The sequence below is a fragment of the Chelonoidis abingdonii genome, chromosome 1 (assembly GCF_003597395.2).
Source record: "Chelonoidis abingdonii isolate Lonesome George chromosome 1, CheloAbing_2.0, whole genome shotgun sequence".
NCBI lineage: Eukaryota > Metazoa > Chordata > Testudines > Testudinidae > Chelonoidis > Chelonoidis abingdonii.
In genome coordinates this window covers 274570884-274584635 of record NC_133769.1, presented here as the reverse complement: position 1 = coordinate 274584635, position 13752 = coordinate 274570884, and the positions used below count along the sequence as shown (strand labels likewise).

General features: G+C 44.1%; 1 protein-coding gene across 2 annotated transcripts in view; it reads right to left on the bottom strand.

The window, feature by feature from the left end:
* UGGT2 (UDP-glucose glycoprotein glucosyltransferase 2) overlaps positions 1–13752 on the bottom strand; it is a 273527-nt gene that overhangs the window by 87822 nt on the left and 171953 nt on the right. For both annotated transcript variants that reach the window (XM_032785015.2, XM_032785017.2), the window contains one exon: positions 1917–2106. In XM_032785015.2, coding sequence (XP_032640906.1) covers positions 1917–2106 — 190 coding nt within the window. The remainder of the gene's footprint in view (positions 1–1916; positions 2107–13752) is intronic.

The window sequence follows — 13752 nt, the reverse complement described above, 5'->3', positions numbered from 1 at the left end:
TGACGAAATTTACCCAGAACCATCCATGACAATCATTTTTGCCCCATCAGCCACTGGACTCTCAACCCAGAATTCTAAGGGGCGGGGGAGACTGCGGGAACTATGGGATAGCTACGCAATAGCTACCCACAGTGCAACGCTCCGGAAATAGACGCTGGCCTCGGACCATGGACACACACCGCCGAATTAATGTGCTTAGTGTGGCCATGTGCACTCAACTTTATACAATCTGTTTTATAAAACCGGTTTATGTAAAATCGGAATAATCCTGTAGTGTAGATGTACCCTAAGAGTAATTTCAGTTATAAGTCCCTGGCTTTCCTGGTCCTAGCTTTTTAACTTATGACAGTGTGGACACTTTTGAGGAATGCGTGTCTCACCTGGGCAGCGGACACACTGAGAATCTCTGTCCAACACTGGTATTGACATCCTACGGGCGAGGCAGCATTTGAAGCCCAGGGAATCAGGCATGCTCCTGTGGAGAGAATTTCGTCCCCCCACAGTTCAATAAAAACCTATTTTTAATCAAGAAAAAAACAGATTTTTTTTTAAGAATAGACGGGGACAAACAAACGAAAAGGGCTGAGTATTAATAAAACTAGAACTAACTGGAGTTATTCTTTGCTAAGTAAACTCTGAGGTGCAGCTAAATGTTCCAACTCATAGTCAAAGGCAGAAGAGAAGGAACTGGAGAGGGGGGAGAGATTGGTCATACAGAGTCAGATAACCATCTGAAGTGGCGTGAGACTGGATCGCACATGCGCGGTCCCACCAGGCACTGCTACCATACATCTTGGATTACAAGTGCAGGAGCGCATGAACACCTAAAGTGAAGCACTCACAGGGACATCACTCGAAGAAGAATCTATAGTTTATTCTGAGAAAAAAAACTGTGGTGAATACTGCTGGACAAAATAAACTGAAGTAGATGTTACTCTTCCAAATATGTTTACAAATGCATACTCAACACCTCAAGTTTCAAGCCAAGTTAAAAGGAAGTAAGAAACAAATTAAATATTATGCATGTGCATTACTAATCTCTACAGCTAACAGAGATTAAAGCAATGATTTCAATGGAACAGTGCAATTGGAAAGTTGGTAGCAGAGTGTGTGAATTAAACAGTCTCTATTAATGTGGGATATATGAAAACATCTTATTATCCACTGGTGAAACTGATAAAACTCAATTTTAAACAATGTCAAGACCTCTAGAGGAGGGTCGTAAGTTCCTTGGACATCTCCCTAGAAGAAGTCCAAGAAGCAATAGTTCACAATAATGAGAACAAAGAATAAAATATGGAAGATCCTGAACAGACTGGAAAATTCAAAACCCAGTTTTTGCCAGATGATGAAGCTAAAATGAAATACTCAATAAAAGGAAAGGAAAGGCTAACATATGGAATGCCTACTTCACTGTTTCAATCCTAACTCAAGAAGATGTGCACTTTCATAAATACACCTCTACCCCAATATAACGTGACCCGATATAATATGAATTCAGATATAACACAGTACAGCAGCGCTCCAGGGAGGGGGAGAGGGGCTACGTGCTCCGGCGGATCAAAGCAAGTTTGATATAACGCGGTAAGATTTTTTGGCTCCCAAGGACAGCGATATATTGGGTTAGAGGTGTACACTACTGTTTCAACGTACAACAGTAACTGCCTGTACTGCTATTATACACTAATAATTTTGCTATTTTTGTATAATTTATTGCTTAATTCTTAGGGTTTTGTTTATTTTATGAAAAAAAGAAGGCGGCTGAGAGATCTTGACAGGAGAAGATGGGATTTAAAAGGGGGAAAGATTAACAAAGTAATTCACTGAAATATTAAGCATTTATGCAAAATTATTATTGGTTTCTGCTAATATGATCCAGCTATAGTTTTCAGAGGTGTTCAGAAATTACTACTTACATCCTGCAAATGAATGTTATCGAGATCATAAGAACTGTTTACTGCTTCAACCAACCAGCTTTCAGGAGTGATCATGTTTAGAGTCAAAAGTAGTGTTTCTGGCATTTCTAGGAACTTTGCCACAGGTCCAGAAGGAAAGAGATTATTGGCTCCAGAGGTCAGTTCTGGCTCCAGAACAAAACGGTAAAAGCTGTTGAAAATAAGTACATCAAAAGATTACATATTATACAATATGCAGGCTCAGCTTTAAGTACAAGAAAGTTCTTGTAAAAAAACATGTTATAACACAGTGAACATTCCAAATCCATTTAATATGTGAATGATGCTTGAGGGTATGTCAGCTTCATGCACCTGTGAGATGTGTTCATGTAATATCTACCATTTAACACATCGGTTAAAGAGTAAGCATGGAAGGAATACTTCCCCTCTCACTCATTCTGGCTTGGGAGAGAGAAGATCCCTCTCCTTCCATACACTCAGTGGTTGCTAAAGTGATGACCCAAGACAGGGAATCTGAAGTGGGAGCAGCAGGAGTAGTTTGGCTGTGGAGTTTCTTGGCCTCCCAGAACAGCTGCCAGTAGGTGAAGCAGCAGCAGCACCTGACAGAAGAGGAACTCCAAGGAAGACATCCTTGTCACTAGCTCCAACAGAAGAAGGGGTACAGATGAGGGGAGAGACATCTCCCATCCTACCAACTACAGTCCAGAAAAAACAGATCCCCGGAGCAACAAAACGGCCCTGTTGGCTTTCTTTCCCCTGCTGTTACTCCAGAAAAGGAGGATAACAGAGAAGAACAGAACAAGAAAATGGAAAAACTAGAGGTAGTGGACAAATGGGAGATTTCCATGGAAGAAGGGGAAAATTTTATTACTGGGAAAAGTAGAAAACTAAGCAAAAAGGCAGGCAGGCAGACTAGAAAAAGTAGTAGCATAAAGGAAGGAAAAGAAATGTGTGAAACTTAGTAGGTCAAAGATATTTAAATATTTGTATACGAAGTCTGGTGCCAAAATAATGCAAGCAAATACCCATTAATGTTGGATTCAGATGTCAGGATTGGGACAGGTGAAATGGAGCTGGGGAGGCCGGATTTCAGATGGAAGACAAACAGGATACCAGGATTCTTATGAATAGGAGAGGGGATAATGAGTTGTTGTTTGAGATGTTGAGGCCCCACTGATTTTGATGGTTTTGGTGCATTTTTAAAATATATATTTAATAGAACACAACTTGCCTCTACCAAATTACAATTAAATATTTAGTAATTTTTTGGAAGGGGGGAAAGGGGAAAAGAAGAGGTAACGCATAAAAATATGTATTTCCCAAACGATCTTAACATTTTCTAGAATGCAGAAAATTGCTTTAGGTATTTCAAAATTTTGCAAGGTTAAGAATTCCTGGACCTTCCATTTTTTAATGTACTGTATTTACATCAACACAGATTCTCCTTCCAGGTCAAACCTATGTGATAGACATGGCTATTGTCATAAACATGTGCTTTTGCTTGGATGTTTAGGACCTCCTGCAGACCAGGAATACTTTCCTGATATTTGTTCTCTTTATACCCATCCACTTCCCCTTGTTGCATTCCAGCATTACAAGATGATACAACACTGCATCACCACATGACTGAGACCCCATCACATTAACTACCACAATTTTGAGTCCTCCTTCCTGTTCTGATTTACTTTACCTACTGCTCTACCAGAAGTGTGTGAGACATTTTAAGAAATCTGGTTCGTCAGGCAATAGTATAAAATGATTAATGTGGATTCAAAAGGTCAGGGTCAAACACAGAGTGTACATAAAAGAATGAGAAATTTTTTGATCTGATAATTTTCAGGTAGCAGCATCTCTTCACATTCCTCGCTAATAGTTAATCCTCCTCACCTATAGATTTTGGAGGCCGTCCAATGTTGTTGCTGGACACTCGAGGACTAGGCCTTGCCCTTCATCTCAGGCCACCAGAGGAACTCTTCTAAAGCTGTAGAAGCTCTCCAGTAACCATGGGTGGCAAGTTTGTAGAAATTTTAGTGGTGCCCAGAACCCACCCCTACAACTCTGCTCCCTCAAACTCCGCCCTCACCTGCCTAAGGCTCTGGGAGGGGGTTTGGGGAGGGGAGGTCTGGGGTGCATGTCCTGGGCTGGGGATTAGGGTGCAGGAGAGGTGCAGAGTGCAGGCTTTGGGATGGAGTTTGGGTGCTGGGTGGAGGAGGGGGTGAGGGAAGCAGGCTTTGGGACGGAGTTTGGGTGCAGGCTCTGGGCTGGGGGTGGGAAGGGGGTGCACGCTCTGGGAGGGAGTTTGGGGATAGGAGGGAGTGCAGGAGTGAGGGTTGCGGGACTGAGGATGGCAGGGATGCATGATGCAGGAGGGGGCTCAGGGCTGGGGCAGAGGATTAGGGTGCAGGGGGGATGAGGGGTTCATGATGCAGAGGGGGCTCAGGGCTGGGGCAGAGAATCACAGTGCGGGAGGATGAGGGCTCTGGCTGGGACTGGAGATGAAGGGTTCATGATGCAGGAGGGGGCTCAGGGCTGGGGCAGAGGATTAGGGTGCAGGGGGATGAGGGTTGTGGTTGGGGATCAGGGGTTTGGGGCATTGGAGAGGCTCAGGGCTAGGGCGGAAGGGCAGGGTAAGGGCAGCCTGCCTTGCCATTAGTGATTGGCAGGCACTAGGACCCTGGGGCAGCAGACAGCAGTTCTGCCGGGAGCCGCTCCGCCTAGGAATGTGCTACACCGGCAGCACAAGCAGGCATGGGAGAGGCGTTGCACTGCTTTCTTTCAGGCAGGGACATGGCAGGGGGGGGACACACAGGGGGAGGGGTGGCAGGTGGAGGCCGGGACCTGCTCCAGGCAGGGATGTGGCGGGGCCGGGGGGGGGGCCTGCCGGGGGCGGGTNGGGGGGGCCGGGGGGGAGGCCTGCGGGGGCCGGGTCCTGATCCAGGCAGGGCCGGGGGAGAGACCCAGCTCCAAATATTGCTGGAGTGGGGCCCTCAGAATATTCCTAGTGCCCGAGCACCACAAAAGTATATAACCTTCCGCCTACGCCAGTAACTGATTGTTAGTATTAAGACAACTTGACATAATATATTAATTAGTCCCAAAACAATTATATGCCTAATTTTCCCTTTAGACAAAAAAAAAAAATCAATTTGTATTCTGGTCATTTACCAGATTATCAGGGTGGTTTGAATGAGGAGAGAAGATATTAACAGAAAGAAAATTAACAGGTAAGAAGTTTCTCACTCTGTTGCCCTGCTTATCTTCTCATTCATCTCTGGTGGGAAATGTCAAGCAGTGAATTACTGAAGTAGAGAGGGAAAGGATAAGCAGAGTTTCAGTTATTATACTGGAATAATAGGAAGCACGGGAGATTTCACTGACACAAAGCACGACATCATGCGGTAAGTAACTCAGTTGCACCTTCCTATCAAAGGATGCTTCTGAAGAGGAATGGGATCTTACTTTGAAAATCTCTCTCAGATGAGGAGTGTACACTTTTCCCCTACGGCCCCCATAGGTACTTCTGGAAATAGTTTCCCAGATGCCTAGCATGCCAACTGCTAAAGGATTTTTACATCTTGCCTGAAGCAACTGCAGTCCATTTATGCCACAGCATTCCAAAAAAGTGCCAAGGGTTAGAACAAAATGATGGGAGAACTATTTCCCAGGAATTATGGAAAGATTAACTAATCTTAAACAGAAAAGTTTCTGGAGCTATAAGAATAACCTTTTCCTTATGACAACAACAGTGTAGTTCTTGTACAGATAGGGGAACTAATTCCAAAACTTGCCTTTTAGAGGTAATGGCCACGGCCACAGGATTGTGTAATCTGTTATTTTGACTACTCTTGCCATCTGACGATACTCAAATGGAGAGTCTGACATGCCTACCTATGCAATGTTATTAGGGCTGGTACGCACATTTTTATCATGTTTTGTTGCAGGACTCCTCCAATCAAGCACTCTGGATAAACTCTAGCATAGCTGAAATCATCAGAACTTTGTGATTATGATTATATATAGTGTGACATTTAGAGGCTAAGGACCCATTGGCCCGGGTACTGTACAAACCAACAGGAAGTCCTTGTCCAGAAGAGCTTTCTGATTCCCCTTACACCAGAAATGTAAATTTGACCAGACCAATGAATGACATATCCCAGCTGAGTTCTATCTGCATACCAAAATGTAACAACAGCCTAATGGACAAGGCATGCTGAACTACACTTCTCTTCCAATGCCCAGGCTGTAAACTCTAAGTGCTTCTGGTCAGGATGAAGGAATCCCTATTTCAAGAGGTACGGTCTTTTCTATACATGCATTCTGGGTTCCCTCGCTATCAAGCTAGTCCAAAGTCCTTTCTGGGCCAGTGGAGGACTAGCAAGAAGACTTCAAACTCTTCCTTTTCTTCTCTTATGTATCCTTTATGTGAACTGACTTGAAAGTCAGCTGATTCTTCTCTGCCAAAGACATTATTTCCATTTTTGTGCTGAAGTTTTGACTCCCTGGTTTTGGAAGAGATATAAACATTCATGCCTCAATCATAAGTCAATCTCATGTATCTAATAATGCTTGAAATGGAAGATTTTTTTTTAACATTAATGAGCTCCTTGTAAACCACTGTCCTGAAAAAGTCCAGAGGAGGGGAGGGGAGGAGGAGGTGCATGTGTGGTGCTTCCCTTGGCTATTTATAGGGAAGAGGTAGTATGCTATTGATCCTGGCCTGCGGACCATTCAGGCGAGGTGGGTTACTGGTACAAATACCTCAATTGTGGAAGCAGATTTCTAGATGTCCCTGGGAGCCTGAAAGGTTGCCTGCACACTCCACAGGCTACCCCATCTCAAGTTTTTGGGACAAACAAAAAAAAAATGGAATGAATCCTATTCCTGAGAAAGTAAAAATTTGAGAACTGAATGCACCAACTAATGTACCAGAATTGGGACATCTACTGGGGATGATAAATTACCTTGGTTGGTACCTACAAGACCTTTTTACAGTGACAAATCACTGAAAGAATTGTTGAAGTCCAACAAATCTTGGCTCTGGGGACAAAATTCAGAAAATGCCTTATAAAAGGTAAAAGAAATCTCAACAGCTTCAGTTCTCAAGTACTACAATGGACACAAACCCATAATGGTCACTGCGGATGCAGTCAGCTATGGCCTAGTTAGTGTATCGTTGCTCCTCTCTGCTAGCCGTCCTGCTGGTCGCTCCTCTCTGCTAGTTGTCTTGCTGGCCGCCCTGCTAGCCACTCCTCTCCGCTGGCCGCCCTCCTAGCCACTCACCAATATGTCTTCAGCCCCCATCCCCACTACTTAACACAGCTCTCAGTGGTTTCAGCCTTTTAGTAACTTTAGTGATTTCAGCTCTTTAGTGATTTCAGCTGTTTGTAGTGGGGCACCAGTACTGGCGCACTCAGAACCACTTGCCCAAAGTAGGTCTAATGCTTAGACCTAGGAATCAGTGATTTCAGCTCTGCAGCATGTAACAAGACTCCTAATGGAGTCAAAACTAGCTCTGTTATTACACAGTGGAGAGAGGAGGGGTCAAAGGGGTCTTTAGGGCCTTCAGAAGGGGCACACACTACCAGGTTCACATACCTGTCCCCAGCCTCTCTCCGTTCACTAGGCTTTGGAACCCATGTCCCTTGCTTAGTGAGTGCTACTTTGTTGAGGGCAAGTCCATCATATCCATCATAAAATGCCAAGTACAGTTGTACTCTCCTTGAGTCCATAACCAGGATAACAACACTTTATTACTTCTGCCCCAATAACAAAGAAATAGGGGTCCCACAGCAGCCAGAGAGACCATTTGGACAAACTTTCCCTTCGTGCTAGGCGGGGTGGGTGTGCCCATGCAACAAGATCAGCCCCTGAGGTCCTTTTCCACAACTCACCGCCCAGATGTCAGGGAAGAGTTCATTCTGACTCTGCTTACATAAGGAATCATCAGTTTACTGGTTGAAGGATGTGATTCATCAAAAGGTCGGTCCTCGGATTGTGTTCTGCACCTCTCTCTAGGGAAACCTGAGGAATGTAACCAGGATTCCCTCATCATGACAATTCCAGTTGCCAATACACGCAAGGCCATGTCCGCGGAATAAACCGTAGCCTGAAGTATGGCCCTGGTGACCAACTTGCCTTCCTATAAAATCGCTTGGAATCAAATACAATCCTGTTGAGGTAGCTTATATGTTTATAGTTTATAAAGTCATATTTGGCCATCAATGCCAAGTAGTTAGAGATCTGGAACTGTAGCCCAGCCAGGAAAAACCTTTCAACCCATAAGGTCCAGTCTCTTACCCTCCCCGTCTGCCAGGAATCGAGAATGGATGTTTTTCTTTGGTCTGTCTGACACAGTCTGTATTACTAAGGAGTTGGGTGGAGGGTGTGAAAATAAAAATTCTGACTGTGGCAGGGAGCTGCTAGAGAGGTCTTAATCAGCTCCTGCCACTCCAGCCCCAATCAGGGGGAATGGATTGGGGCTGGGTAGATATCCTGATGTTTGACTGGTAACGGACAACACCTGCCAACCATGTTAGCAGGAGCTATAAGGCCGGGAGGAAGGGAGAGGAAAAGGGGATGGGGAGACTAGGAGGGAAAGGTCAGGCTCAGACTGAGAGGGAAGTGGGAGTCTCCTAGTCTGTGGGTGCCCAGGCCCATGGTAGCCCAAACTGTGGTAAAAATCCTGTATATAGTTGGAAACTGGCAGTGCAGACCTGATCACAAATAAAAAGCACGAGTGTTGCATCAACCTGAAGTGTCACTGAGTCTCTGAGAAGAGGGGGAGAAGGACTGAACAGAAGGGGCATGGCGTGCACCCTGTTATACTGACCCTTTGTGGGGGGATGTAGTACCTCTCCTCAGCCCTCTTCAGGATTAGTGCACACGTGGCTGAGGAATGCCACACAGTGTGTGTCAGTTGAAGAATGGCATCACTGATTGGTAAGGCCACCCCCTCGGCAGTGCTGATATGTGAAGAATGTCTAGTAACTGGTGCTGACTGTCTTGCACCTCATCCAGGGGGATCACAAGAGCATTGGCTATTCTCTATAGTTCTTGAAACTGACTATAGTCATCTGGCAGGGAGGAAGAGGTCAAGGAAACAGTAGTGTCTGCAGATGATGAAGAGAATCTCTCTGGATACGCTGGTACTGGATTGATTGGGGCATCATCTAACAACATTTCTGAATGTCTACTGGATGAAGAGTGGGGTGGTGAAACTGGGGAGTTCTCCTGAGCCGAACGAGACTGTTCCGAAAGTCTTGGAACATAAACTCCAATATGGCCAACCTGGTTGATCCAAAACTCCATAAACATAAACTTGGGGCCATAAACTCCAATATGGCCAACCTGGTTGATCCTGTTGTTGTTGTATTTGTGCCCAAGGAGCTGTATACCAGCTTCTTGGGTAAGGCAAGGGAAAAAAAACTGCTACAGAACCATCAGAACCCTCTGGTAGTCATGTTCTGGAATGGACGTGACAGACTGTGCCAAACATCTGGGTCCTCAGATTCAGAGGAATCAGAGTCTTGCATGAATGGCAGTGCCAATGGAGCCACCAGAATGGGATGCACTGGAGAGGTATGGTCAGCAGGAGGTAGATGTAATGCAGGAGACGGTGCTCTCTGCAGAGTTGAGTGCACCGGAACAGGCAGAGACCTTGCTCCTTCCAGGGTGAACAGTTCGTCAGGGAAGGAGTGTTTCTGATTCTCCCAGAGTCTATGGTATTCAGTCTCTTGACAGGACTGGAACTGGTAAAAGTGCCTATCTCGAAAACTAAAATTCACAGAATGCCGGCAGAGCCAAGGCAGGAGGGATACCCGGGGATCTTGTGCCAGGCAAACAGATTAGCCTCTCATCACTCTAGTGCAGTGGTCCCCAATGCGGTGCCTGCGGGTGCCATGGTGCCCACTGGGGCATTTATGTGCGCCCGCCTAGTGCCCAGCAGGGGAGAGAAGCCGCAGCTCCACACCGGGGACCGATAACTCCGGGGCTGCAGGCTGCAGGTGCCGGTGTTCTCTGTCCCTGGCAGGGGCGGGGCCATAGCGTTGAAGCTGGAGAGAAGCCACGGCCCCGCCCCTGCCAGGGACAGAGAACTCTGGGACTGCAGGCTTCATTCTATGTTAAAGTAAGAAAAATAAATATATTTGGACTAGCAGTTCAACAATGTTTTATTTTTTAAAAATAAATAAGATGAAAACTGTATGACATTTATTTTGTAAAAACTCCTTAATTTTTCTTACAGGTAGATAAAAAAAGAACAAATTCACATGGTAAGGTGAAAGAGTAATTTCCAAATAATTTAATTAATACCTTTTACATGTAAAATTACCCTTTTTATCTTATGGATTCATATATTATGTAATATTAAATATGACATTTTTTGTATTATTTAATGTACAAATACAAAATAAGCCTTGAAAAATTGTTGGTGCCCGCCACACTCTTCTGAAAACATGAATGTGCTATTGGCCACAAAAAGGTTGGGGACCACTGCTCTAGTGTGTCTTGCAGTGTGTAGCTCCTCTGTGGCCAGAACTTGTGGACGGTGCAGCTTCCCTCTTGGACTTAGAGGAAGACTTACTGCCACGCTTATGCATGTGCTTCCATGGCTCATGGCTAGGCTCCAATGCGGGGTCCATAGCACTAGTACTGGCGGATCCTGATGGAGGCTCCACAGTAGGGGGAGCACTCTTGGATTGCTCAGGCTGATGTATGGGGTGTTCCCTGGCCAGGATCTGATTCCAGAGCCATGGCTACCTCCATGAGGTGCTTCTTGAGGTGGAGAGCTTGGCTTTCTGCGTACAGGCAGAGAAGGAAAAGCAGATACTGCACCTGGAGGCAATATGGGCTTCCCCCAAACAGTACAAACAGCATTGGTGTTGCTGCTGATGGAAAATGAACAAGGGCAGGAAGCACAGACTTTGAATCCCGGGCATCTTTAGCATAATCCACTACCTAGATGCAGGAGCTGGGGTCGGGGAGTATGTTTGGCAGGAAAAACCACTGAAGTGGAGTCCCACTGCTAGGAGTTACCAAAGTACAACGAAAAACAAAAAAATCCTTGCCTTGCCCTTTACCACCTCAGGCGAAACCATATGGCAATTCAAGGACATATGTGTGGATAGCTGAGCAATGATACTTTGAAAAGCTCTGGTTCCAGGCGCATAACCCTCAGTGGAATATAGTAGGGACCATCACTTGCAGAAAGAGGAAATAATTAAAATCACAATGGACCAAACTATGTTGCTAGTCTTGAATAAAACACTGTTAAATAAAAGTATTAATATTCTTTTGAGATTTTTACTCTACCCCTCAAACACTTTGGACTCCCTAATAATCCATGGTAACTGACATTTTTCAAAGCTCCATGTTATTAATATCTGAAAAGACTAAGTGTGACAATATGTTTAAAGAAAAATCCCAGGCATCACAATTAAATCCTTACAAAAGCAAATGCCTGATAGTTAATTCAAACCAAAAGTATTACACATTCATCACTTTTAGAACATACGTGTTAATGGGAAAGCCAAAAGAAGACAGGAGGCAGAATATTCACCAGAAGAATGAGACCATTCTGTATATGTGAGCAAGTTCAAATTGGCCTAGCAATTATGAAGCCCTACAATTATTTATTTCCTGCATAGAACCCATTTTATGCCTGAAAGAATGCACAAAAACAAGGAAATTCAAAATATGTAACAAATGATTTAATTATTTTGGTAGTGACCCAGCTTCCTGATTATTACACAAAATTAAAGTAGAAAAAGAAGTGGACCTAATTATGGGTTACAAAAGGTAGGTGAGGTAATATCTTTTATTGGAGAAACTTCTGTTGGTGAGAGACACAAGCTTTGGAGTACTTTAATGTTATTGTTTAGTTAAACAAAAGTACCAGAAACACTATACCAATTAGTTATACTAAGAGAACAACTGAGTCAAGAATTGTCAATCTTGCACTTCAGTTTAGGGAGGGTGAAGGAGAAGCTATTTCCAAAATGGATATTTTCCAGTGACAGCACATTCCATATGAATGATTCCATACTCAAAGTAGAAATTTCTGAGGTCCACATGTGAAGTCTTCCCAAGGATACAAAGTCTATGCAGAATGCTAGCAGAGCTACAGCAGCAGAGACCAATGAACTGTTAGAAGCCTGTATCTTTAGAGAAGACTCCAGCTATAATAAGGTCTTCTTTACCCATCAAAGTGAGTTATCATTTGGAGTGGATGTAGACAGCTATTCTTCATTTTAATCTTTCACCAGGCAAGAATGAAGTGATGCTTATTAGAAGGGGGAAATGCATTTAAGAACCAGCTGAGACATTGCTTCTACCTTCCACTGTAGACCTAAAGCCACCATTTGTCAAAACGGTACCAACCCTCTGTGTCCTATCTGACTCCCCACTAAACATGGATGACCAGACAGCATCAGTATCTAAAAAAGTCTTTTTTCACCTCTGGCTCACTAGAAAACTTCCGTCCCTTTCTCGGAGATGAAGACCTGGCCACACTGATCCATGAACCTGTCACCTCCAGGTTGGATTACTGTAATTCATTGTATCTGAAACTGAATGTGAAGACAATGCACAAATTCCAGCAAGTACAGATTGTGGCTGCCCTCTTCTGCATGGCTTAGAGTGCTGTGAACAATCAGACCCATGCATTAGCCCCTTAACTAACTCCCAGTCAATTTCCACCGCAGTTTGAGGTTTTGGTCCTAATATTCAAAACAATTAATGGATCAAGCCCAGCTGCGATAAAGACTGAATTTTGAATTACAAACCACCATACCAACTGCACTCTTCCAGGACAAAATAGATCACAAAGGCCAGGACAAAGGTGCAAGAGACCTGGGGACAAAGCATTCTTAATGAAGGGGATCCTGTAAAGGATAAAGATAGATTCCCTGGTGTCTGAATCTAACCTTCAGAACCATCTACATTTTCACTAAGTTTCTGGGGACTAAAGAGAGACTGTGGGCTTGTCTAGTCGGTGAGTTTGTGCACATCAAGCTCTGCTGTAAATCACTTAGATTTACTCTGCTTTGAAATGGGAATAGATCAAAGTGCACTAGGGAATTCTGAGTATGCGATATCAGAATCCACACAGCCTGTTTGTGCACATCATACTAGTGCACTGTAGATTTATTCTCCAGTTTCTATTCACTAACTCACCATCTAAACTAGCCCTAAATGAGAAAATCCAGTACTGGAAGTGTAAACTCTCATATGCGAAACTTAGGACTCTCCTGTGGCAGATGAAAGTATGTGACCACTTCAGCGACAGACTTAGATAGTCTCCTGCAGACAAAGAGCTAGTCTACATTATAAAGATTTTGCTGGTACAGCTATGCCAGTATAGCTATACCATCAGAGCCTGTTAGTGGAGCTGCAGTTTATACCAGCATTAAAAGATTTTTTGTCAGTATAGGTAAACTGTAAACTGCCTTCTCAAACAACATAAGCTATATTGGCAAAATGACTCTTGCAGGTATAGCTGCATCAACACAGGGGGGTGCCAGCATAGCTATATCGGTCAGGGGTGCAGATTTTTTCATGCCCCTGACCAAGATAGCTATGCTGACAAATCTTTGTGGTGTACACTTGGCCACAATCTCTAGGGTTGTTGAAAGTCTTCACTCTCAGTCTACTTTTCTTTATCCATCTGATCAGTCTTTTGAGATCTATCAATTCTTGTAATCCTCCCATTTTTTAAGAACAATGAAGATGGAGCACACACCAAAGGATCATTGTTCTGAGGAAACTGGCTTTATTAGGAGAGGGAAAAAAGAACAGATACAGGGGAGCATTCAGCTCCAGGGAAAAACAGTAGCAGAAA